Source organism: Rhamphochromis sp. 'chilingali' (assembly GCF_963969265.1).
Source record: "Rhamphochromis sp. 'chilingali' genome assembly, chromosome: 1".
Taxonomy (NCBI): domain Eukaryota; kingdom Metazoa; phylum Chordata; class Actinopteri; order Cichliformes; family Cichlidae; genus Rhamphochromis; species Rhamphochromis sp. 'chilingali'.
Window position 1 is genome coordinate 28,276,335 of NC_137929.1, and position 26,246 is coordinate 28,302,580.

The 26,246-nt window shown below is 42.1% G+C and overlaps 1 protein-coding gene across 3 annotated transcripts in view; it reads left to right on the forward strand.

Moving 5' to 3' along the window:
* kcnip4a (potassium voltage-gated channel interacting protein 4a) overlaps positions 1 to 26,246 on the forward strand; it is a 159,299-nt gene that overhangs the window by 40,464 nt on the left and 92,589 nt on the right. The window contains exon 1 of one of the 3 annotated variants that reach the window (XM_080891855.1): positions 11,500 to 12,137. The exons of the other annotated variants lie outside the window; for them this stretch is intronic. Coding sequence (XP_080747981.1) covers positions 12,053 to 12,137 — 85 coding nt within the window. The 5' untranslated portion in view covers positions 11,500 to 12,052. Of the gene's footprint in view, positions 1 to 11,499; positions 12,138 to 26,246 lie in introns of those variants that run through there. 3 annotated transcript variants of the gene reach the window in all.

The window sequence follows — 26,246 nt, forward strand, 5'->3', positions numbered from 1 at the left end:
ATCCATGCACTCATATCGTCCACTTTGCTTCAATGTTAGTTCAGCGTTCACCTTAATTCCCAGAATGCTCTTTTAATTCCCTGATGAAAGTACTGCATTAATCCTAAGGGGTTTTTACATTTCTTTTTTTCATCATATGCTTGAACAAATCTGCTAACCTTTTTGCTAATGACAGAATAACAACATCGATCAACTTCAGTTGTTTTTTGTTTTACTGCGTCTGTGTCCTTAATCTTTCAGTTCAGCAAAGGTTACTATAGCAGCCATTTGGCTTTAGTTTCTACTGTTTGCTGTGGTATGGGCTCCTCTTTTATTCCTTTTTGGCTGCACAGTTCAGACCCAGTGTTTAAAGGGATTTAGTCCAGCAAACCATAGACTTGTTCAGAGAATCTGTTTCATTACCAACATATTTTGGACCATAAACTTTTAAGCTTTAAGACTTTGGAAGACATTTTTTGGCTCTTGAGCAAGACTCCATTGGGGGAAAAGAAAGCTTAGTTTCACTACACTCTTGGTGTTATTAGGTTCACCCATACAGAAAGTTTGCAGCAGATGACAATGAGAAACCCAGCAGTTCCCTCATTCTCTGCTTTACAATAGTATTCTTTATCAAACTAGATGTTGATAAGACCTTATGTTAATTTTAGGTTGCAGACTAAAAAAATGTGTTGAATTTTTGCTGCATTTCATCCACGTCTCGCTGCCTTTGCTAAAGTGGATTTGGATTCGGAGATTGTTGCTAAAGCTGCTGCTGTACATTTTCCAAGATTTTTATTTCATTATTTATGATTTAGCGATGACTGTCCTGCTCATTGCTGTGTCCTATTTTACCATCATTGTGTATCTTTGGCAGACATGTTTCATATTATCACCTTATTTTTGAGGCTCGTGACATTGTGTATTCAGTAAGCAAGTCTGGGCAGAGAGCCCAGGCTTAAATCTTCAATTTGGAATTGAATGCATCACCCCGTAGACCACAGTATATTTACTATTTCCAGTTATTTTTTCCCCTCACTGTTGAAATTGACTTCAGTAGAAGTGTTTATGCAGACAGCCTCCGAGGATTCATTTCTATCTAAAACAGTGAGCAGAACTGATGGTGCAGTTTTAGTCTCCTGCCAGCTTTCTGTGCACTCAGCAGAATGTCCTGTGTGGTACTGTCCCAGCTTAAGTTGATGAGCTTTTAGTTTCCTCTATTTTTTTTTTAATTTCACAAGTAAAACAAGTAAAAAGAAAAAACAACACCAAACAAAATGACTGTCTAACTAATGTGAAAATACTGTTAATTAAAGCTAAAACTAAACATTTAATGCTTTTCTATTCCTCTGATTCTATTGTTAGGCATTCCCATATGTACACCTGTGTATCCGCTTTGTGTTTTCTGTGACTTCTTGGTCCTTAGAGATATTTGCACTGTGCTGAAGGCATATTGACATTTGCCTTGTTTGCCAAAACTCAGCTATGCTACAGATAGCGCTCATCTCAGTGCATGCTGGTGTTCTGCGATATTCCCAGGTGCCGGAAGACGTTAGACTTAATGGAAGTGTAAAGACAGCCTGGAGATTCTCCACCTGCAAAGTTTGACAAGCTGACTTTTTAAAAAGGCTTTGCTGTTAATGAGGATTATTTTTATTATGCATTGGTGGAAGTAACATTTTACTTGTATCCGTCAATTTTTCAAGTATTCTAGTCCCATAATGCAAACGGCAGACATGGCAGTGGATCGAAAGGTAATAACTATTGATCTGAAAACAGAAAGGTTGTCTTTTACTCACTTAGTGGTTTCATGAATTAGTAACGACATAAACTGTGCAACTAAGCTGCAGTGATTAGTTAATGAGAGTGACTTTGGCTTGAATAAATGTGTCTTTCGAGACGTCAAATGGAACTTAAGAAAACACTAACAAAAAAAAAATGCTGTAAAAACTCACAAAACTAAACTGAAGTGTTTTTGAGGAGACAGTAACGTGACTGAACAACCGAGAAAGTGGCAGAAAAGAAGAAGCGGAGGATTCATTGGTAACGTGCGTTTTAATTATGTGATGTATACAATGCCTGATTTAGACTTCTGCTGGAAATCTATGTCATAACTTGCAATGTAACCCGAAACCCAGTAATTGCAGGCTGTGTCGACCAGTGTTGGTCAAGTTACTTGAAAAAAGTAATCAGTAACTAATTACTGATTACGTCCCCCAAAAAGTAATCCCATTACTTTACTGATTACTTATTTTCAAAAGTAATTAATTACTTAGTTACTTTTTAAAAACACGATTTACAACCTGAGTAGGTGATAAAGCGATAGATCTTTCAGCCCAATTCTACTTTTTCTGCATAATCCATCATACAAAATGTAATCAAATGGAAAAGTCTCTTTTTTTAACTTGTTTTATCAGTTTTAATCTTTTAACTTTATGCATCAAGCAAAAATTTAATTATATGCAACATTCTCTGACTGGAAGAAATTAGTTTAACATTTAAACCTATTTTCTGCACATTCCAGCACATAAAATAAAATATTTTTTGTGTTTACACTCACTCTTTCAAATAGATGCAAGTAAAACACAGCAGAAAATAAAGTCAAAGACTCAGCGGTCCTGTTGCTCTATTTTCACCTGTAAAGCAGGAGTTGGGTAGGCGGAGGTTTACCCTGGTGCAGGTGTGCCGCAGCAGTCAGTGGAAGAATCCGCGACTTTCTGTGAATTTCCCATTACGTTGTTGCGCACTCGGTGCTTGCTTGGAAGTTTAGGGGTTTTTTTCGCTGTAAAAAGAAGTTTTCTTCCCACGCAAGATGGACGCTAATGTTTTTGTCACTTTTTATGGAATCAAACTCAAAGTAAGGTCAGTACTTCCACGCTTTAAACGCTGCACGCTCATACTCTCTCCCGCACTCGATATGTGATCCACTGTTGATCTGCACACAGCTGTTGTCACGAACATGGCACTCGCCTACGTCACTGTCACGAGACATTCTTGCAAAAAAATCACGGTTTTAGTAACGCAGTAACGCAGCGTTCCTACGGGAAAGTAACGGCAATCTAATTACCGTTTTTGCAATAGTAATCCCTTACTTTACTCGTTACTTGAAAAAGTAATCGGATTACCCATCTCTGGTGTCGCAGCCATTTACTGTTAGCTTGTCAATTCCATGGTGGTTCTGTCACGCTAACTGTTTCTCTTTTTGTGTACTTATGTAATCCTTTTCTGATAAGTGGTGTTGTCTTAAGTGCAGTGTGTTTAACCTCTCAAGGCCACCGTATTTTGAGTTTAAGACACAACTTTTTCCTCTGTCATCGCTCATTTTAAAGGTCAATGTAGATAATTTGACATCAGAGCAGCTGTCATTCACATGGATTTTGGTTTATGTTTATTTGACAGTAAGTTTATCCACAGCAGCATCTTTGCTCTGCTGAACATAGATTCCTCCCTCACACCATCTCAGTCAGCCAGTATTAAAAGAGAAATAGAAAAAAAGAAAAGAAATGCTAGACAATTTTCTTCATGTCAGCTGTCAGTAATTGCTGTATGTGAGTGTTTTTCAACCTACAGCTAGAGATGTGAGCCGGCGTGACAGAAATAGACCTGACACGTAAAGAAGGCAATGCAGGAAAAAAAGAAAGAAAAAAGCCAGGGTCACATGTGACTCATAAAGCGGGTGGACGCACACAAGTGCAGGAATCGAGCAGCTGAAGCAGCCATGTGGTAAACGGTCATACTGGATTCTGTCAGACTGCACAGTGCACTTGTCAGAATTCACATACAGTGAACCGGTAATTAGAAGCGATCAGTTTTTAATACTGGCAGGGAAAGAAGCGCCCTTTAGTTGTCGAAAGCTGGTCTGATTAGAAATCAGCACAATGGACTACCTTAAAAGGCTATTAGCATGCCTCTTTTGTGCACGATCCTTCGTTAGCAACAAGAAAACATCCCTAAAATGTAAAAGGGCGCATATTGGTGATTGAGGCTGTGGATGATTACTTGTCCTGCTCCAGCCCAGCAACTTGTAGAACTATTTTGTGGATATTGTCAAGCACGCTGAAGTGAGAAAGGTGGAGCACTTAGACATCACAGTGAAGCACACTCCACTTCTTGATGACAAATGGCGACTAGATTGTGGCTCAGCACTTGATGTTCAGTTTACTGGCCACTTTGCCTCAGAGTGCTCAGTTTCTGACAGCGATGTATCACCTGTGTTCACATTAAAGGATCAGAGTGGTTGTGCAGTTTGTGGTAAATGGGCTTTCTTTAAATGCAATGTGGGACGCAGCGATTCACAATAGAAGTCTGCGGTTGTCAGCCGCGCCCCTGTTTTTGATGATAAGCTGCTCTCTGCAGCTTTTCAGCTGGCCGAGCGCCTCTCACGCAGCGGGTAGAAAAGAAAAGCTCTTGTGGTAATGTTGGCTCTCACCCCTGGGCACCTGCAGTCAGTGTTTTCTGGATGGATCAGTATATCTGTCAACTTCTCCCCAGCAGAGCCTATTCTTACTCCTTCCATTGCTGCAGGGGGCAACATAGAAAAAGTTCATGTTCGATCAAAGTCTGGGAATGAAGAAAAGTTTCTCTGGGACTTTATATTTTAGATGATGGGGAAAATACAGCTGCATCTTTGGCTGTTGTGCTCAATCAAAAATATAATGCATCATTTGCGTGCAATGTGGAAATCTGAGGAGCAAGCCACTGCTCTTACTCCCTCCAGCTGAGCCACATGGAGACTTTTAATGTTATGTGTGTGCAAATTTGATCTTCGGTTCCTTTTGAATTTGTCCGCTCTACCCTGTTGACCGATTTTTGACACGAAACCCCCCCCAAAGGAGTTTTATTGTTGAAAAGCGATCGGTCTAATGAGCACCACTGACAGCCCAACAATTAGCCAATCATCACTGTGAGTGGGACTGACTGTTATTTCAAGCTGTTCTCATTAGATGCAGGTGGATACGATAGTCTTCAGTGGACAGGGAAACTATATCTGCAGTTGCCACAGAAATTAGACAGCAGAGTAGAGAGTAAAGTAGCTGCAAAAATCAAGGTCACATTTCTTTCAGTATGACTTCAGCTGCCTACAGTATGCATACAATTGGATACAAATACGTCGCAATCTGAACGTAATGGTCTCGCTGCAATAGGACATCCTGATATTTCTTGTTTAAACAGTGTCCTAGTGTTGGTAGAAAAGCACACCTGATGTCAGACTGAAATTGCAAATTGAAATCTGTAGGGAGTTGGTAGTTCTGTCTCATATCAGGGGAAACTCTCTGCAGAAAAGAGGTCCGCCCGATCAAGTGAACTCTTCTTGTAGGCTCGAGGGTGCTTCAGAGAAGAATGACGTCAAATCATCCTGCATTAAGGCTACAATTACTTAAACAATGCAGATATAGCACAGTGCTATGGGAAGGAATGTGATCATGCTAAGTTGTAGAAGATAGTATTTTAATAGGACCCTAAAGGCTGCAGCTATGGTAATATAATTTAAGATTAGGGTGGTTTTAATTAAGAATTTAGTTTGCTGTGTGATATTCATTAGATCTCATGATTCTTAATTAACATAAGATATTGCAATTACTAAATAAATGCTGTAGTTGGTGTTGCCTTCAAACAAGCCTTCTGAATAGTGTAAATCTGCTCTTTGTTCTCTTTGTTTAGACTCACCCAAATATCTTGTAAGATTTCAGTATTTTCTGTTGTATTCATTCCATCCCCCCGTGTCCTGACCAGCTCATTAAATTAAACATTACTCCTGGTGAGAGTTTTCCTGCCTGCGCGTGGACTTGTATTGTAGTGATTTGTTCCACACTTCAAATTCTATAAGAGTGTTGGAGAGGCCTTGAGAGTGATCTGTGATGGACTTGCAGGCTTGTAGGAAAATATATAGGTTTTAGCTCAGTGTTTGGCAGCAGCACAGTGTACTTGAATCAAGTGTGAGTGATGTCAGCGGCGCTTTACCAATAACCAACATGAGCAGCAGGCCATCTGTTTACCAGAGAAATAGTGGAGTGACAAACATTGTGTCAGTGCAGTTTGTGCTTGTTCCTTGTGTGACCTGAAGCTATCTGGTGTAGTTCATATAATGTAGTGCTTCTATCTATAATTACAGAGAGTTCAGGAGTCTTTCTGTTTATCAGAGTTGCAGAGGTTGAAATCAACCATTAGAGGGTTAATAGGTGTGTGGGACCAGTAAAGATTGGGTACTTAAAATGGTTTTGACCACCTTTATTCTTCAACACGGCTCGAGCTCTCTTAGGCAATCTTTCTTGTTTCCCTTTGTTAAGAATGGTTATTGAGAGCCAGCTTTCCACTTACATCATCCTTGATGAGGCTGCAGTGAACAGTAGAAGGACCAGGTGCATCTCTCAGGCCTTTGCTGGATATTTTTTCGTATTTCTTAAGAGCATGATTTTCAGATGCTGTTCATCTGCTGTTGATTCTTACGCTTGCTATTTCTTATTTTAAGGACACACTGCACACCATGCTGAGAGAGAAGCCAAGAGCTCTTTGGAAATCACCTTGTTGGTGCAAAAATACTGTTTTATGCCTGTCAAACTGTGTTATCTTTGGCATTTTTCATTGACTCAGCTAAAGAAAAAATGGGAGCAAATTGTGTGTTTTTGTGACAGCGTGCTCGGAACAAAGTGCCTAAAGATACAATTTAAAATTGGATCTTTGCTAAGTTGTCTGGTATGTATAGATACAGCACTGTTTGTCATTGGTTTAGGTGGCTTTTGTATGTGTGAATGATTCATTGCTCAGCATTAAGTGGCTTACCAAGCAAACAAACAAAACTGGTCAAAAGTTTTAGAACACTCAAATTCTTCCATTTTTTTATTTAAAATTATGAAGCTAAATGTCTTGTTGCATTCTGAAATGAAAACATAGTACAGATAAGCAACTGGAGTTAAAAAAAGAAAAAGAAAAAAAGAAACCATGGACTTTTGACTCATCAAAGTAGCCACCTTTGCAGATATAACACCTGAACACACCTGTGGCATTCTACCTACAATAGAAATCAAATATTCTTCAGAAAGGTCTTTCCATATCTGTTGCAGAAGTTCCCATAAATGTGTGGCACTTGTAGGTTGCTTTGCTTTCACTCTTCTGTCCAGTTCATCCCAAACCAGCTCGATGGAGACCGTGCTGGCTGCTCTGTTTTTTCAAGCTTACCATCTTGTGCTTTTTGCTAAGGTAGTTCTGGCATAGTGTGGACTTATGTTTAGGGTCATTATCTTGCTGTAGGATGAACCTCTGAAAGCTAGGCACATACCAGAGGGTATTGCATGGTGCTCCAGAATGCTGTGGTAGTCATTTTGGTTCAGGGTGCCTCTCACTCTGTACAAGTCACCGACCATGGATCCAGCAAAACACCCCAGACCATCACACTTCCTCGTCCATGTTTGACAGTTGATGCCACACACTGTGGAACCGTCCTTTCACCTACCCGATGGTGATCCTGCGTAGTGAACCGAAGATTTCAAATTTTGATTCATCAATCAATAATAGCTTCTTCCAGTCTTCAGTAGTCCGATGGTGGTGTTTCATGGTCCAGGCAAGCCTCTTTGTCTTATTCTGATGTCTTAGCAACGGGTTTTTTGCTGCAACTCATCCTGTCAAACAGCTCGAAGTCTTCTCTTTATAGCTGAAACTGAGGCTTGCTTACTACGACCATTATTAAGCTGTGCTTGAAGATGTTGTCCTGTGAGCTGCCTATCATGCATTATTTCTTAAGACCACTTTTAAAAAATTACAAAACGTCTGGCTCAAGCTAAACATAAAGGAAGGGTGTGCTTAAAACTTTTGCACAGTACTGTAAGTTAGCTTAGCCTGTGTCAAAAAGAAATCTTAAAATGCAACAATCTGACATACTTAGGCCCAACTAGAGTTTATGTTGTAAATGTAGACATATATTAACTGTTATACTGACAGCTAGCATACTTGTTAGTCTACAATAAAGTGGTGCATTTGCAAGTTTAAGGGACATAATGACACTCTTGGTGGTTAAAGACGACGCCTGGAAATGCTACAAAGTAAACTACAGTCTTTTTCAAATGTTTTATACTTGGGGCCATGGAAAACGATATTTCACATTAATAAACACATTTGAATAATGTTATAAAGCTCGCCAAATAGTTTCCTTTTATCTCACTGTTCATTCTGAGCGGACATCCATGCGTTTACTTGATTTATAACTTTTAGTGTTAATTTCGACTGCAGTTTAGCACTCAAGTTACTTTAAAGTGGTATTTAAGCGCTTTTACAAAGTAAACCCTCTGACACAAACATTTTAACATGGCTTTGCATTACAAGGCCAAATAGAAGTTTTATGTCTGTCTTAGTCAAATAGTAAACACTCAATTGTGTCTGATCTATCCATTGTGTAGTGTTACAATATTCAGTGTAGTTTAACGTTTGCAGCTCTTCCCTGGTTTGTGGAAAATGACAATTGAGCAACCAAAGCACATTTTTCACCTATAACACAATTACAGTGGTAATGCTCAAGGCCTTTTCACAAGTTAGAAAATACAAACAATAAAGAAGAAATATTACGTTGTTTGTTTTTCCATTATTAAACCATTTAAACAGCATTATGCCATTATTAACGATGGCTCTGTGCACTCATGGACCATAAGATTGCGTATCTAATCTTGTCCTTTTACTGCTAAAGCGGCTTTAAAAAGGAGCTTCAGCTTTTGTCGTTTTGCTTGACACGAAGTTATTAGCACCATTTAAGAGATTGTGTTTTCAAATTGAAATGCGACAATAGCGTTTTGCAGTTTAATGAAGCTAATAATAACTAGCTGGTGACTCGCAGCAAAGTCAACAGTCACTGGCTGGAATTGACTGGCATTCACTTTTGTTGATTCAAGAACACTTTATTTTTTCAAAGAAAACCAAGACTTTTAGTCGTAAATGTGCCTTTATGTCATTGTCAACTGCATGTGAGCCAAATGAAAATGGAAAACTCGACTCGATTAGCAATTTAATAAAGTAGTTAGTGCTTAGGTAATGGATGAACATAAAGAAAATACTTTGAACGTTTTTTATTCGTTATTATTCATCTTCTGTGTCTCCTGTTTCTGAAAGCAAGTCGTGTCACAAAGACACTGCTACACCCCACAGGTACCTTGTAAATTATTCACCTATTTCAGACACTGTGCTAGTTCTCTGTGGCAATCTGACCCAGTAAGAAGTTTCACAATACTTACTAAGTCCTTGAAATCTTTCTTTTTCCTCCAAGCACATATTTTTTTATTCTTGCCTGTGGACTCTGTCTGCAAAGTCTGTGTAGCATTACAGGCTGATGAAAAGTCCAAGGTCAGAGTCTGCAGAGTTTCTACACAGAGTAGACTTTACCAAAATAGAAGTATCTCTCTGTCAAGTGACCTGTAGAAACTTAGCCTCATTTTAAGCCTTAACTTATCTGAAACCTAAACCTGTCAGCCTGATGGACATGTAATAATGAGAAAATATGGCTATCAGAGTTTTCTTGAGTGAAGTCACTGCTGTAATAAGACTGGAAAGGTTCGAGTTAATGACAGATTTTTGAGGTGGGAGAGCTTGGCATTTATAGATGAGTGCAATTGAGGTACAGTGTAGGCTAATTAGTGGAGGAGATGATGCACTCGACTGATCCTAATGTCATCACAGATGCTTAGTGTAGCCCGTCAGTCATAAATACCGACCTTGACATTTTCTTGCAGGATAACTCGCCGTCCTGAGCTCCACAGCTTTTTCTTCTCTGCCCTCCCCTTATATTGTAAATGACTGTTTTTTTACTTTGTGTATGGTCTGTTGTATAATTTGGGGTACATTTCATGTTCACATATTGTATTGAAGAGATTTTATTAAGTATTAACTTCAAGCAAGGAGAAATCTTATAGTTGAGGCACATTTTTTCTTGGGTTTCAGCAGGGCAAATAACAAAAGTCTGCACTTTGCACTTGTTTTGCTGCACTAACAATGTCTTAAAGTACATTTAAAAAGAACAAAGTAACACAATATAATACTTAAAAGTAAATAGTGGGAAAAGACAGTGAGTCTCCTTGGCTACAAGAGGGCTTCTTGTTGTTATCATTATTATTAGTATTATTACTATATTGCAGAAGAGGTGCATTTACATTGTAATGAGATAAAAGCATGGGATATACATGATACTTTTGGGAGAGATTAATGTTTCAGATTTAAATGCTTTGATATTGTTTTGATACACTGAATGAATAATGACTAACTAGGCTTCACTACCTAATTAAAGCAGCATTTGCCTTTTAGTATCATCTATATTATCCTCAGCAGTACTTGTATCAACAAAGCAATGATTTCAAGAAGTATGTTTGTGTAGGTTCTCAGACATCCAGGTCATGGAGCGTTTCACCTCTCATCCCAGCGGCTTCTTCAGTGCTAAAAGCAAATGATGGGGAGTCCCAGGTATTTAAACCCTGGTGGCGAGTTGTTGACCTAGTATTAATCATATGATTTCATGAAGTATCGTTCACTTTGATACAATGCATTTGTGTGAGAGGCTGCTACATTTCTGTAATTTCATCCAATACAAGTCATGTAGGAAAATTCCAAAGTGCTCCTTTAAGCCATGACTGTATTAAACAGTTTGTGTAGGGAGATGGTGAATCTGAGAGAAGGGGTTCACGTTTGCAGAAACAGAAGACAAAATATTTTTATTCTCATGTGTCCTGTCCTGTTACATGTGGTGTTTGTGTTGTGACCTTTTGAATGTTTAAACTGCAATGAAAATGGATTTTAAATAACTTTAAATTGACTGAAATGTGGATTTTTAGCTCAAAAAGAGACGTCACCAATCATATCGGCATGCAGAAAATCAGTCAGCCACGCTCAAACGTATAAATGAATAATAATGAATAAATAATGAAAACCTGAAAACCGCTGGTGAATAGACTCAAGAACTTTTAAACACATTTTTTCAGGTATGTAGTTTCTCATGTATTTCTGCTGTGAGACAGCTTTTCTCTTCTTTTACTGACAAAATAATTATTTTAACTATCATAATAATTTTTTATTTTCATTTAAACATGATTTGTGGTTATGGATTTTAGATACTGTTGGGGCATGCTGTGGAACAAGTTGATGATTTAGCAGAAAAGACTTTTTCATTTCTTTTTCTTATGAAATGTACCCTTAATTATTGAGTCACTTGTCTGTTTGAGGCGCCCATTGTGTGCCATTAAAATTGCCCATTACTGTCACTTTTTAAAAAACGTTCAGTTACACATCACACAGCAGGGCTGTAATGTACTGCCATTGCTGATTCATCGAGGTGGATACTTTCCCCTTAATTCTCCTTTATGCCTCTCCTCCTCCTTGTGTGTGCCTTCTATCTCTCTCCCACTCTCTCTCTCTTCTTCTTCTCCTCCTCCTCTTCACGGGCCAATCAGGCCACACCTCCATGGCAACCGTCATTGAGGGTAAAACATCCACAGATGGTGCTGAGTAGAGCGAGCAGTAGGCGCACTACGAGTGTGTGTGGGAGTGTGTGTTTGTTTGTGTCTGAGAGAGACAGAGAAGGAGAGACCCACTGGATAACCACTGTGTTGTGACTCCAACAGTAGTAACACAGAAGAAGAGCAGCAGAGTGTATGCTCAGAGTGTACGCTCAGAGGAGTTGGAGGAAAAGTCCAGAGAGGAGGGAGTGAGTGTTGGAAAGAAGTCCCTTCACCTCTCTCCAGAGAGCAGGAGGTAAAGCGTCGGTAAGCAAATATTAACGATCTGACAAAAGAGCACACTCCATCCCCGTGTCCGTGCTGATCAGACAGCCTTTACCCTGGAGCCGCGCAACAGACGAGCTGGGACACATACACACTTGCGAGTGGAGTCCCCGGTCACTTCTCTCCACTCACTCATGATCATCACTCCTGCCACACACCGACACAAAGGCCACGCTGACACAGCCAGGAGAGTGGGGCAGAGAAAAGGACACTTGCCCCGTTGCAAGACTTTGTCAAAGTGAAAGTCCTTCCTGGATTTTAACCCTGAAACTAGAGTCTTCCTTTTGTGCTGACCTTTCCAAGCATCCCCCCTTTACCCCACTGCAAAGATGAGCTGCAGGAAAAGATGCAAGCGTGAGATCTTCAAGTTCGCACAGTACCTGTTCAGACTCATCACAGGCACGCTCAACACCGGTAAGACTCTGACAGGCGTCTTTGCTGCAGTTCTCCTAAACCTCCGCCGATTTTTGTATTTACATCTAAGCAGTTTTGTTCTACTTCTCCTCAATGTTTTCATAATTTTTTTTTTTTTTAAACAAAGTCCAAATTGGACACATCCACCTTGCGTAACATCAGGACCATGCAGTATTTACATTGTGTATACATTTACAGCAGCAAAGCCCACTTGAGGATTTCCAGACTGGGGTTTGGATTTATCGCCTGCTCTCCATCATAATTTGTTTGACTGTGCGCGCATGTTAAAATGTGCACAGAAGGACAGAATATAACCGGAGGCAAAGGTGAAGTCATTATAGTGGAAAGAAATGTAATCAAACATCTCACGCAATACAGGAACAGCAGGTTTTTTTTATGTATTCAAGGATTTGACTCGCTGGTTCTGACAGCTCAGCGTTGCAGTCCTGTTTTCTGCATCTTAACAATTTTAAGCAGCGTTGCATACAACATATTGTATGTAATGTGGTGTCAGTCAATTAAAAATAATGTGTAGCAGTATGTTTGTTCCAAATCCTTACGAGTCCTTTCTTGAAAATGAAGTTGTTGCATTCAGTGTGCACAAACACCACCAATCATCAATAGTTCTGGACTTGTATCGTGCTGCAAAGCCTAATATAGTTCGGCTTCTTTTTGGATCCGTGCACACAGACCAAGCACTTTTCTAATAAGCAGGATAGTAAATCAATGGCTTTAACAAGATTAAATCATGGATTATGGTGGATTACCAGCAGATTACTCCATGAAGGGTTCAATAAAGGATAAAGGTTACCAGCAGCAGAATATACTGATCGTTGCACATATTGCACATTATGCATCAAACGAGCTCTGAATTATTCACAGCTATCATTCGAGAGTTGATTATTCTTGGACTTTACAGTGGCATGTGCGGTTTGTGCACAGATGATGTGACAACACTAGTAGCATACATTGACACCCTTGCCTTGTGTGTCTCCTGTCTGGTTTTTGCATTCACTGAGCTCCTGTCGAGTAGGTTGTTGATTATCACACCGCAAGGTGCTAAGCCCCGGAGAGGTGCTTCTTGAACATGCTAATGAATTACAACATGATTCTGAACATTTAAGACTATTTTTACTTCTTGCAGCCACTTCAGTTCTTACAGTGTGTGTTTAGTCAAAGAACTGAGCTGAGCGAAATGAAGCTGCTAAGATGTGGCCTACTTTCTGCGGTGTCCATGACCTTTGAGACAGCAGGAACAAGTCGGGAGGAAGGGAGGCAGCTACAGAAGAGTCACCTTGTCGATGGGGTGAACTATAAAAGGAGTAGATGGTTTCAGTTTTCCAATCATAGCAATGAGTACGGGCTTGTGGTTGATGCAAAGGTTGAAGAAATCCATCTACAGTATATGCCCAGAGGAGTATGCTGTTGGTTTCCATGGCCACCAGCATGTTGCTGAGGTCAGACTGCAATTCCCATTTGGTAATAAACACAATTAGTGTATATTCTGGAGTAATTTACCTTCATGTCCCCAAAGCTTTGGCTGGTAAAATGCAGCATTGCTTTGTTTGTTCATGTGTAAAACTGTGTTCTTAATTGTTAGTGTTAGTACTTGTTAATTATTACTCATGTAGACTGCATGGCTGGACGTTATTTCCCTTTGGACCCGGGTAATTACTGTAAATGTGCTGAGCCAGAGGAGGATACTTTGCTCAGTCAAATCTCAATATTATAGTTAAATATTGAAATACGCTTTAAATTACACCTGTATGTAATATATGTGTTATCACACATATATTGATTCAGTTTTGAAGTCCTCATTCGAAGCCACCACATTTTCCCTATTTCAAATCCTTAAGAGAGTTCTGGTTGTTTATCTCCTCCCACCTGTACAGATAATGTCTGCATGTCAGCACCTGGAGCTTAATTCCTCGAAAAAAGATATTACATGTATGAGGTTACAAAACCCAATACCAGTAATTTATTAGCCAGTTTCCAGTTGGTTGGGTCCATTTCTCTATGAACACATTGTATTAACTCATCTTCCACAGACTGCACTGCAGATTAATATAAATGGAGCTTGACCAGAGCGAGGCTGGCTCGGCCATATTTGGATGACCAGGGGAAGAGAATGATAGATGGAGTCAGTTAACAGGCCAAGGGGTCTTAATTGAGATGTTCATTGTCCTAGAAGAGACTCACAGTCATCGCTTCATTTGGTCATTTTGTTGCCAAGGACATCATGGATACATAGAGTAGGTGGAGGGTAATGCGCATGATGTAAGAGGACAGGGCTTTTCAGATGTTTGATGTCTGCAGTGAGCATCTGCTGTCCGCAAAAGCCTTTTTGTTAGTGTAGGTCTCTGAAAAAGATGTATTATCATTAATGTGAAGTTCCACTCCAAAGAGAGTTCCTTTGATATCTGCAGTGAGCGCAGGGCATAGTTTATTAAAGAAAAACAGAGCATACAGTATAAAACATGCTGTACATATAAACTGTTTAAGAGGCCCACCATTCGTATTCGTGCCACCACCACTGCAGGCGTTGAATTTTCCAACTGTAGAGGGGAAACAAATCACAGATGCACAGCTTTTCTGAGGTTATAAATCCAAACAGCAGTGTCGGCACATGCTCAAATAGTGTGAGAGGCAGAAACTTGTTGGCTGCTCACACCAGGGGAAATCTTCATCTCCTTCAACATTTCCATTTCAGCCACTGTGACAGATGAGCAGGGAGAGCTGCAAGTCCACCATCAGTATGTGTCACAGGTTTATTTATACTGATTACCTTTATGTAGCACATTTTCAATGTCTATTCGTTTTAGAGTCAATACCCGTGGTTGTGCACTGGGACATTTTAAAGCATATATTTTCCCGCTTGTATTTAGCTGGATTGCATTGCAGAACACAGTAAATCTGCCATTTGCTTCGGAGCAGATACTTTTTTGGAATCTTTCACCGCATCGTCACGGTTCGCTTCTTCCCTCAGTGTCTGGCTGTCAGGCGTCCCAGCATCTGTGACGCATCATCCTTTTCTTCTCATCAGGACAAGCTCACGTGCTCGTAACCGAGTCCAAGCATATCGTTTGACATCACAGCACATGCCCTTCCAACCTCTCCTCTCAACCTTTTGTGCGATAAAACTTGCTTTCTCTGCACTGCTACTGCGTTGATGAGCCATTAAGCAGCTTGCATCATTTTAATTAGGTTAATTCGGCTTGTCAGTGTGCTTAGCGGAGACGAATATTTTATTGGCTGCGTTCCTTACAATGGAACAGTTGAAGTGTTTATAAACTTTCTGATGATTTTACAGTTTGGATGTTGTGACCTGCTGTGAATACCAAACATGGGTACAAAGATTTTAGAGATCATCTTTTGCTGTTTTAAATGACCTGTATACATAAAAAAGGTTTGACTTGACTATGTTTTATAGTTGTGATATAAAATAATTCATTTTTTGCTTGTGCCTGTGACAAGACTCTTCACTTCTTTCCTCTTATTTTTGTGAGATTCAGGCCAAGCCAAATAATACATATCTATATTCCCCTAATAAACTATAATTGAAATGTGAAATTTTGCGTTTGATTATCACTACTTTCCTCGGCTGTCAGAGCACAGAAAAGAGGGGCAGGCTTATGATGCTCACTCTGCCCCGTCGGTTGTGGAAGCAGTGCTTAATTGGACAAGCCTCTTCATGATTTGAAAGAGCAGCGCACGGCGGGGTTTCAACAAAATCTTCTAATGCTGTCAAATTAAGACTTAATTTGTTCTCACATTATTTTATTTGTGTAAAACCTCGTCAGTTTCAGCGTGACTGCGACGTCAGGGGCATCAGGTTCAAAGATGGCACCTGAGACACCTTTTGGTTAAGTAGTGTGCAAAGTCATCAGCTGCACGTGGTTTCGTTCCCACTGTTGATGCAGGAGCTTATTACACTAACCTCTATGTTTGCCCAGACTGCACTGATGATTTATGGTTCATTGTGGGAGTATTTATGGGCGGAATATAAGAACATTTTTATCCTCGCGCAGACATAAACATTTGGCGTGAATCAGAGAGTTATTTAAATGAGCCTCACAACTGCAGTGTAACCAGTCACGCACAGAGGCGCCCACATGCTTGCCCCTGAAAACATGCACTGTTTAGTTTGGAGACGTTGCCTCTGCTTCTCAGATTATCATGTCTGGCTCCTCTCCAAAGTAGTAGTCCCAACCAAACACCTTAAATGGTTCTTGCAGTATCTGTGTGGAACATCAGGGCTTGAAACGTGTCCTTTGAGACAATCTTGTGGGGAACTTGTGTCGCCTTTTTGGGAAATCAACTTAGAAATGAGCTTTCTCGTCTGCTGTGTGGAATAATTTGTAGAACTTTTAAGGAAAAAATGCTAAAATCAAAAACCCCTCTGTAGCCTTTTTACCTGTATAGTAACTACAAGTTAAAAAAGTGTTAATTGGTGACAAAGGCATCAAAATAAAAGATTTGTTCTGTTTGTGTTGGGAAAGTGTTCTGCTTCAGAGAAAACTCAGTCGATGCGGCCTTTGCGAGATGTTTAGTTACTTATCTAATCTATGGCCATACGACAATGCTGTCGACATTAATCTACCTGTCAGTATGCAGTTGTGAGCATGTGTGTGGGGGCATGCCCAGTGACGCGAAGGCCCTTCTTTGTTTCCCTCTCTTTGGTTTCCTGACGGATAGTAGCAGGTCATGTTCCACCTGTCCCATGAGGACAGCACGTTCAAAGCGCATAATCCCTGACCAAACACTGAATATTTGATACCCACAGGCAGGTTGGTTTGGCATCACATCTGTGCAACAGTGCCTGCTCTGGAGACGCCAGACTGTTTTACTTCTTGTACATGAAGACATTCACTATAAGAGGGCGTTTAGAGATCATTTCTGATAGAGAAACCCAAATATTTCTGGAAGTTTTAAGCCTGCATGTTTCACAAATTACTAGAATTGTTACAAAACTACCAAAAAATATACAAATGTGAAATATCAAATATAAAAAAAAAGGATTTTTGTCTCTCGTAGAAGGTTGATGCAGCTTTTTTAAACCTTTTTTCAAAACCTCACTCGCTAAAGGCCTTTTCTGAGCGAGGAAAAGTCCAGACAAAGCACTTTTTTAGTGCCCAGCATTAAAGCCGTGCATGTATCTGTTGAACATTTCTTTGGGGCTTGGACAGGCGGAACAATAACAGATGGAAAACCATGTTATATAATGTCTCTTTCACACCCACTGCATTATCGTAGCATCTGCTTGATTCACCTGACAAGCATCTGGTTTGAATCACGAACATAGATGTCATGCAAGATGAGATCATGAACTTCCGTTTTACTCACACAAAATATAATCCTCAAACGATCTGTGTTGAAAGTTCGGTTCTGATGATTCTTTTGAACTGTCCATCTAGTGTGCAAAATTCTTTCAGTGCACCTTCTGCTCCTGGATTTTACAAATATGCAGATGGAAATCAATGGTTGCGAGATGTTTAACACAGCGAACAACAGATTTGGACAATTGTAGAATCCAATCAAATCATCTCTGCCAAGCTTCTTACATAACTGGAAGAAGAGAAGACGCATCAGGTTCATCCAGTAACAGGTTTCTGTCAAACTTGAAGCGTAACCTTTCACCATGACCCCTTTCTTAAGGTTCACTCCCTTTTGGCGAGGGCAGACGGAAGATGTTTAACGGTGATACATCTATCCGTATCAGCTTCCTGGCAGGTACGTCCTGCTGTCTCTCCGTTACTCAGTCCCTGCCTACTTCTGGTTTCTGGTTTCTGTTGCTGTGTTGCTGTCCAGCACCAGAGCAGCACAGATTCTTTGGCTCATTAGAGCAGTACAAACAGTGCTTGGCTTGAGAACTTACAGTTGGTGTCCTACAGTAGCTAAGCACCAGCTCAGTCCACCCAGATCCTCCTCTGCCTGACTGAAAATGAGTGAGTGTCTGTCAGAGCCCGTTAAAGTGCTGCTCGACAATCTGGCCTAGTGTTATGTAAAGCAGAAGAGGGAGAGCGTCTTCGCTGTCGTGGAAGTATTCTTATAGTGAAAGTATTCTTTGACCTTGCTATTGTCGAGGCTATGGCTGGAAAATAAGTAGCACATGGATTATTAACATTTCAAAACTATCCCGAAGTCCCCGGTGGATCGTTTTGGCCCCATAAAAGCCAGTAAAACACATTTGAAAGCTGGTGCAGTCATTTAAACAGCGTTGCTGGTGTGTTAGCAGAGAATACCTCTGTCCTTCACCAGTCCTGGAACTGCTGATTAATTACTAGAGCTAATTAGGCAATGATGAGCTTGTCACTATAATATCGCCATCGCAACTGAAAGAGTGATTAAACCTTGATGTGTACAGGGGATCTAGTCAAATTTGAAATTAATGTATTTAGTTTTTGACCTTTTTCTATTCCCCATCCAAATCTGGTTTGGATTGGGAATCCAATTGAGGTTTTGCTCAAATGAAATACAGGGCTGTTAAGGCAACCTGACACAGTAGTTGTGGTTCTGGTGCTCCTATCGAGCGTCACCGCCTCAACACCGCTACACCCTCCGGATCGCCCGGATGGCATTCTTCTTCATTTGTCTCCATTTGCATTCGACATTGGCCCGTGTTTCTCCTGTGCTGCTGTCCTTTTGAAGTCACCCTTCCTATAGCCAGAGTAATCAGGTTTTCCATTTGCGCTAATGTTTGTAAACGAGAGTCCTTCTGAGTGGAAGGAATGGCCGGGCTATTTTTAGTAGTGCGTGCATGCTTCGGTTACAAATTCCTGCATGAGTGTGTGTTCAAAGATTTGAGCTTTCATTCACCTCCGTGACTTGGAGATCATGAGAAACTGAATCTTTGGTGGGTCGTTTTCATGTTTAAGCTTCTTACTGTAAAGACGGCATGTAAGTAGAGCAACGCCAAATAGCACTGAAGAATATAAAAATACCAAACTACGCCCTTTAAAACACTCGCTATTAAGAGCAGTTGTAATTTGTTTGGTGTGGATTTGTTTCCCTTGTCTGTTGTTGTTATCAGCACCTCAGAAGATTGTTCTATTAATTGTCCCTGCTCTGACTCTTCTTCATGTGATCATTGCTATTGTTAACTTAAATTAAAAAGTTTTCTCCTTTCTCTGTTGTCACCATTCTTTTTCTTTGCTGCTTCCAACTCCATGTCCTAACTTTTATCTCCTCTCTCTCCCTCTTCCACGTTTAATCACTTAATTTTAAGGCTCTTTGTTTCATATGTTTCCAACTGTCAGTTGCCTTGGCTGCGTTTTAACAAAAAAAACTGAACCTGCCCCAGACGCTCCGCAATACAAGAGACAATGTCCTCTCCACGCACCGTTAGCTGGCAATTATTGGGACTGCAGCCCTGCTCCAGCTCCCCAACCAGAACAAGAAAATCAATACACCTCTGAGGGTCGGAGTGGAGACTCCAGGGAAAGAAGAGCAACTTAGCATCATTAACACGCGCTTATTTCTTCATGCACATCTACTCTGTGATTGTAATGATAATGTCCACGAAAGTAAAAGTAGAAGCTCTAGTATTGAACACTTGATGTTTTATTAAGAGACCTTTCTTGCTGCAGTCCCGAAGGAATTGGGGGCTTTTGTGTGTGTTCTCATGTTTCTGTGCTTTTTTTCACTTTTCATTTTCCTGAAGCGTAGATCCACTGATGAAAATGACTGCTCTCAAATGGTTTTCATGTCTCCTTTGATTGGCTGCAGATTGAAATTTCAAACAGATCAATCTCTCTCACTCTCACTTGCGCAAAATGTCACACGGTTGAATAGACAGAGGAAATAAAAAGACGGACACGAGGCCGGATGTAAATGACGGCCCGTTACTTTTGCAGTTTCGGACACTTTTTTACTATGATCGTTGCCGTGCTCTCTCTGTGACTCGTGATCAAAGTTGAGGCGAGGGCGTAATGTCTGAGGGTGTTATTAGTGTCGCGAGCATTGCTGTTCGTGTTATTTTCTTCTACACTTTTGGACAGGAAATAATAATGTTTTACAAATATTACAGGGGAGGTTTTTGTTTCAGACGCCAAGATAATGAACTGCATTAAAGCAGAGAGTGTAAGCAGTGTTTAACTTCTAAATTACACCCTTTTACATTCGTTCATTGCGGGGCCAATTTGCTTCTCATTTTGGTGCAGCATTGAGTTAAAGTCAGCATGTTTTTCCTCCCTAGCTGGCACATGAGACACACACACACACACTGTATCTACGTGCAATCATGCAAAGAATGTGTGCACTTTGCAGCTATATGGGCATGTGATTTACAGTAGACTTACAGTTTGGAAACGGATGATTTAAGGTGGAATTATTACATTACCTTGTTGCGTTGTTTGCTTTTCCACCCTGGGATTATTTCTGCACACTGTAATCAAATCGTTTGCATAATTTCATTTTAATTTGAATAGCCACAGCTGCTGCAGAGATCATGCAGACAAATGAAATAACTTAATGGCTTTCTGGCTCCACCGTGCAGGCGCTCAGCTTTGTGTTGCAGGCTCCAGAGGATAAAGAGGCATTGTGTGACCAGAATTTTGCTGCCCATGTTCAGCGAGCAGTGTATGAGCTCTTAAGTCAAGGGCACTAAAACCTGGATGGACATTACAGTCTGGTCCGCAGGAGACAAGGCCGCGGCTGGGAGTGTGCGGTTGCCAAGATCGAGCCCAGATACATCCACGCCCCCATCAAGTCCCCACACATCTCACACATCTGTTGTAAAACGGTGTAATGACTCACTCTCTCTGGCGCAGCTTGTCGTGGATGGCCATGCAGAAAATGGAGCTCCTTCTCCATCATTCTGCAGACAGATTCCCCCCCCGACCAACACCACCCGCCACCCCCACGGGTCCCATTACTTACCAGGCTAACTCTGTGTCAACACCAGGCAGGCGTAAACAGAATGGATCTCAGCTGTCTAACATGACTGTTAAAGCATAATCAGGGAGCTCACATTGCACCACCAGAAGAAACTAATTAATTGATAAATTAGCCAAGTGAGCCAAGTAATGTGTTTTAGTGTAACTTGCGTGTGCTTCATTAGTCTTTGTAAGGTTAGCTGCAGAGTCCTGTGTGTCTTAGAGCCTCATTCACACTTGACTGTGCTGTCCAGATAACAGCGAGACCGTCGTCTGTGTGCGTCTTACATGCAACCTTACGCCACAGGCATGCCTTTCACTCTGTTTTCCTCTAGCTGTCATTATTTTTGAAATCCATTGAATTTGACTTTTTAGATGACGATGACTTATTACAATATTTCTGTCGTCACTAACACCGCTCTTTGTCATAATTCTGGATAGGGCTCCCTCAACAGCAGCCGTCATCTGGTGGACTCATCTGACCTTAAAACAGCGATGCACACTCCCACATCTTAAATTTGACTATAAAGCTCTCTCAGATAAGTGCTGAACAGCAGCTTTATAGACCACCAGTTGAGTATTTTGTGTGCCAGATTGATCACAACATCTTTAATGTTTGATGATTCGAAAAGTCCGATTCTTGCTGTATTTTTAGCCAAGCCTGCCAGTAAGAGAAGTTGGCAGGAGCTTTCCTTTCAGCATGACACTGCAGAATACTTTGAAAACAGATTAAATGGTGGCAGCTCACCGAGCGACTGTAGTGACGGGGAAGGGAAGTGATGCACAGGACTCCGAGCAACCGAGCATCCTACAGAGCATCTTATGTAGAAGCAAGACATCGTTTAGAATTTGTCTTCAGTCTCCTGCGGTTTCCACGCACTGCTGAAACCGTCTCAAATTCAATTTAAATGCAAAGCAACAGAACAAAAGGTATTTGTGTTTGGCGTTTACAGTGCTTCTGCCCCAGCAATCACACAGCTCGGGCCCGAGCAGCTAAGGCCTATCTCGTCCTGTGCACTGTTTCACAGATCACCCTGACCATTCTATTGCCTCTGACTGGCCGGTTGATGCATTTGATTTGTACCTAATAAGGATGGATTACCCTTCCGCTCTTGTCACTTCTTTTCTGCAGCCTATTTTTCCTCCTGCTATCTTCTCTGATTAAACTGTGCCCCTCCCAAGGAAATCTGTACCTATTCTTCTGACATGTTGTTCTGTTTTAAGTGATTCCAATGTAACTTTCAGCCTTCTAAGAGATCTGCATTATAAATAATAATAATATTACACGACAGAGATGATTAATCACAGTCAATTTTCTGGGGAATAGTTACATTGGTTTAGTAATAGATGGATCAGTTGGATGATTTTGATTCACTTACCTGAAAATTCATCATTGCAAAACCCCAGATGGATTTTTATAGTGGAAAGGACTACCTTACCCCCAAATGCAATATGGGCCTTTGTGGTAAAGGAATCAAATATTTATAACCTATACTAGAAGGAACAGAATTTATTTCATTTGACAGACTAGTTACACAATATGGGATCAACAAGAAAAGATTTTTAGAATATCAACAAATTAAATCCATAGTAAAAAAGAAATTTAAACCGGGTCAAGTTGAACTACAAACACCACCAAGTGTGGTTCAATTTCTTACTCTTAAAACCCCCAAATTACTATCCAAAATATACAGAATGCTTTCTAAAACAGATGAATCAATATCACTTCCTATTGCAAAATGGGAAGCGGATTTATCAGTTAACTTAGACCTAAACTTCTGGTCTCAGATTTGCTTAAAAACCTTTCATCTAATTAGAAATCCCAGTCTTCAATTAATTCAATACAAAATATTACATAGAGTGCACTATACAGGTCATCGGATGTTCAAGATGGGCTTTACGTCTACCAACAACTGCTCACACTGCCAAACCAATTCACCGGACAATTATATCCACGCTCTTTGGTTCTGTCCACCAGTTCAGAAGTTTTGGCGCGAGATATGTGAAGACTTATCGAAGTGTCTGAAATGTAACATTCCAACTTCCCCCTTAGTGTGTTTGTTGGGCAGCTTAGATAATGTCACTTCAGAAAAGAATATCGCCCATATGGTTTTCACTGCCCTATGCATAGCCAAGAAAACAGTCCTCATGAACTGGAAAAATAAAAATAATCTTAATTCTAACCAATATAGAAATTATCTATTAGATTACATTAGTCTTGATACAGCCTCTGCCACCACATCAGATCAATTGCTCTGGGCTCCTTTGATCAGCTCCATCACCTAGTGGGGGTGGGGGGTCATAGTTTGGTCCCGCCTTCACTGTTGTGATTGGTGTGGGGGTAGGGACAGGCTTAGGGCGTCGGGGGCTTCCCCGGAGGCATTTTCCTTGGGGGGCTCAACCCGGGGTAGCGGTCATGTCCGGTTAGGGGCTCTGTTGGCTCTCAGGTGACTGTTTCCTCGCGGCTGCGTGCAGCGGGACTAGGGGAGGGTCTGTGCTGACGGACGTGGGTTACTGACCTGGTAGCCTGGCTGCCCCTGGGTGGGTCCGGGATGGGCGTGAGGTTCTGGGGGCGCTCCGTCTCTGGGCTGGGGCCCGGGCCGGGCCTCGGGGGCTTGGGTCCTGGTTGGTGTGTTGCCGGGGTTGTGGGCGGGTGGGTGCATGGGGGCCCAGCCCTGGAGCAGGGTGCCGCCGGTGCATCGAGCCACCTGGGGGGCTCTTCAACTGGTGGGGAAGATTGTCACATCTTGCAGGAGCTTTCCTCTCCTCAGGGGCTCTCTCTACAGGAGGGGGAGATACAGGAGAGGTGGAGGAAGATCTCAGCCTGGGTGTTTACCGTCTTATGTAGTCTGGAAGATGAGTGGATGGTGGGGTGGGTGCAGTTTTCTCTGTGGTGGGGTTGGGTGGACTGTCCTGGGCTCTGTGGGGCCGGGAGGCGCTGCTGCGCTGGGCCCCGGTCTGGATGGGCCTGGGCCCCCTTTCCCTGGTGGGTCGCGGAGTATGGGGGTGCCTACTGGGGTCAGCGGGGGAGCTGGCCCCTTCCTTCCCTCCCCATCTCCAGCTGCCTCACTCTTCCCGCTCCACCACAACCACCCACACATGCAGGACCTTGGAGTAGGGGTATGTCACCAGGGTGCAGAGGAGGCCACCCCCCCCCCCCCCCCCCCCCCCCCGTCCCCTTCTGGCTGCCCCTGCCTCAATTTTATCCCACAACTTAGACATTCACATTACTCACACTCTCATTACACATACATATAGGATCTTGGGGGTGGGCACGATACACGGAATCCAAAGTACCATCAGGGTGTACACCCCACCCCTGGCGTCGTTGCCCACCTCTCAATGTTAAATACATGTAGACATTGAGGGCCAGCAGGAGGGACCATGCGCTTACCTGCTGCTCTCTGGCAGGTAGCTCCAAGCCCTCCTGGGTTTTAAATGCACCTTAGAACACACATGCATCAACATTACAATGAACGGGTGGAGGGAGGTTCGGAGTCTTCTCTCACCCCCATTCTCTGCGACCTGCTGGAGTGGGGGGGCTAGGAGGAGGAGTTGGCCGTCCGACTGCGGTCTGGAGTGTGGGGCCTCCCTGCTGCTGCGGAGTCGGGGCGGTCTGCCTCCCCCCACCGCAGGGAAAAGGGAAACACCACCTGGGTCTGGGTGCAGTTCCCCCCTCCAGGGGCGGGGGTACCTAGACCCGGGGCTTAGAGTACGCTTGGGGAGTGTGATCGTGTGTACAGCGTCTCTTTATGTCTGTCTCCACGTTGGTTGAGTGTGGAGTAAGTGCATATGAGAGCATGAGGGTGGGAATGGATGTTTGTATCTGTGTGTGCCTGTATGTCTGTGTCTATATGTCAGGTTGGGTGTCAGGCGCCACCTCTCTGGGGACATCTTAGGCCCTCCAAGGTATGGAGGCCTATCTCCCCCTACCACCACTTCCCCTGCCAGTGGCGGACTCCCTCAGACGTCGGTGCGTTGGTGGTTCTTTGTGTCCGGGGATGGGCGTCCAGGTACACACCGGCTCACTCCTTGGCGGCCGCTTATCGGGGCCTGGAGCCTGGGGCTTGCTCGGGCCACTTCGGAGGTGGGGTGCCCCCGGCCTCTCGGCCTGGGGCTCGGTCACTCAGGCGCAGCTGGCTGCCGGCGGAGCTCACGGGCGCGTCACTGCAACTCCCCCTGGCTTCTGCTCCGCGGCTGCTGAGTGAGCCCTCATCTGGGACTCTCCTCAGCTCTTTCCGGGACAGTGGCGCAGCTGCCCCTCTGTTGGTCTTCCTTGGTCTCTTGTGTTCTGGGGGCCTCTGGATGTCTGGAGTTTTGATCTCCTCCATACCTGCTTCATGCCCTGGAGGACGGGGCTGTGGCTCCCCCACACCCTCTAGCAGATCATTACATGAAGGAACCTTTTAAAAAAACAAGCGCGTCCATGCTCACAGGTGTACACACGGGTGATCACACCCACAAACTACACCCTTTTTGGCTCCTACCTCAAAGCACACTGTGTTCTGTTGATCTTATGTGCTGCACAATAATGTTTAACATTTAGTATTTACTGTCATATTCCCATATATCATTGTGATGTTGTTTATTCTATTACTCTTGTTCTCTTCTGCTTGTTTTCTTTTTTCTTTCTCAGCAGGTGACCCAGGTGATTGATATATGCATTTTTTTCTTTTTTTCTTCTTTTTTTTCTTTTTCTGCTCATTCTGTTGGTTTTTGGTTTTTGCCCTTCTTCCCCGTCCCTCTTCTCAGCTGTTTCTCTTTCCCTCTTTCTTTCCCCCAGTCAAGTCTGTCCCATGTTCAGTAAGTGAAAATAAAATAAACAATAAAAGGTGAATCAAATGGACCATTATGGCAAGGCTGGGATGGTCAATTTGGTAAAGTAAATCCGTTGGGCATCTTTCTTTGCCTTTAGACAACAATTCTGATGGCAAAAGAGCCAAACGGGACAGGCAAAAAAAAAAAAAAAATAAATAAATAAATAAATAATAATAATATTACACGACAGAGATGATTAATCACAGTCAATTTTCTGGGGAATAGTTACATTGGTTTAGTAATAGATGGATCAGTTGGATGATTTTGATTCACTTACCTGAAAATTCATCATTGCAAAACCCCAGATGGATTTTTATAGTGGAAAGGACTACCTTACCCCCAAATGCAATATGGGCCTTTGAATAAACTTAACCTTATTTGCACTTATTTGAATGCAACGTTTCCTGCCTGACTAGAA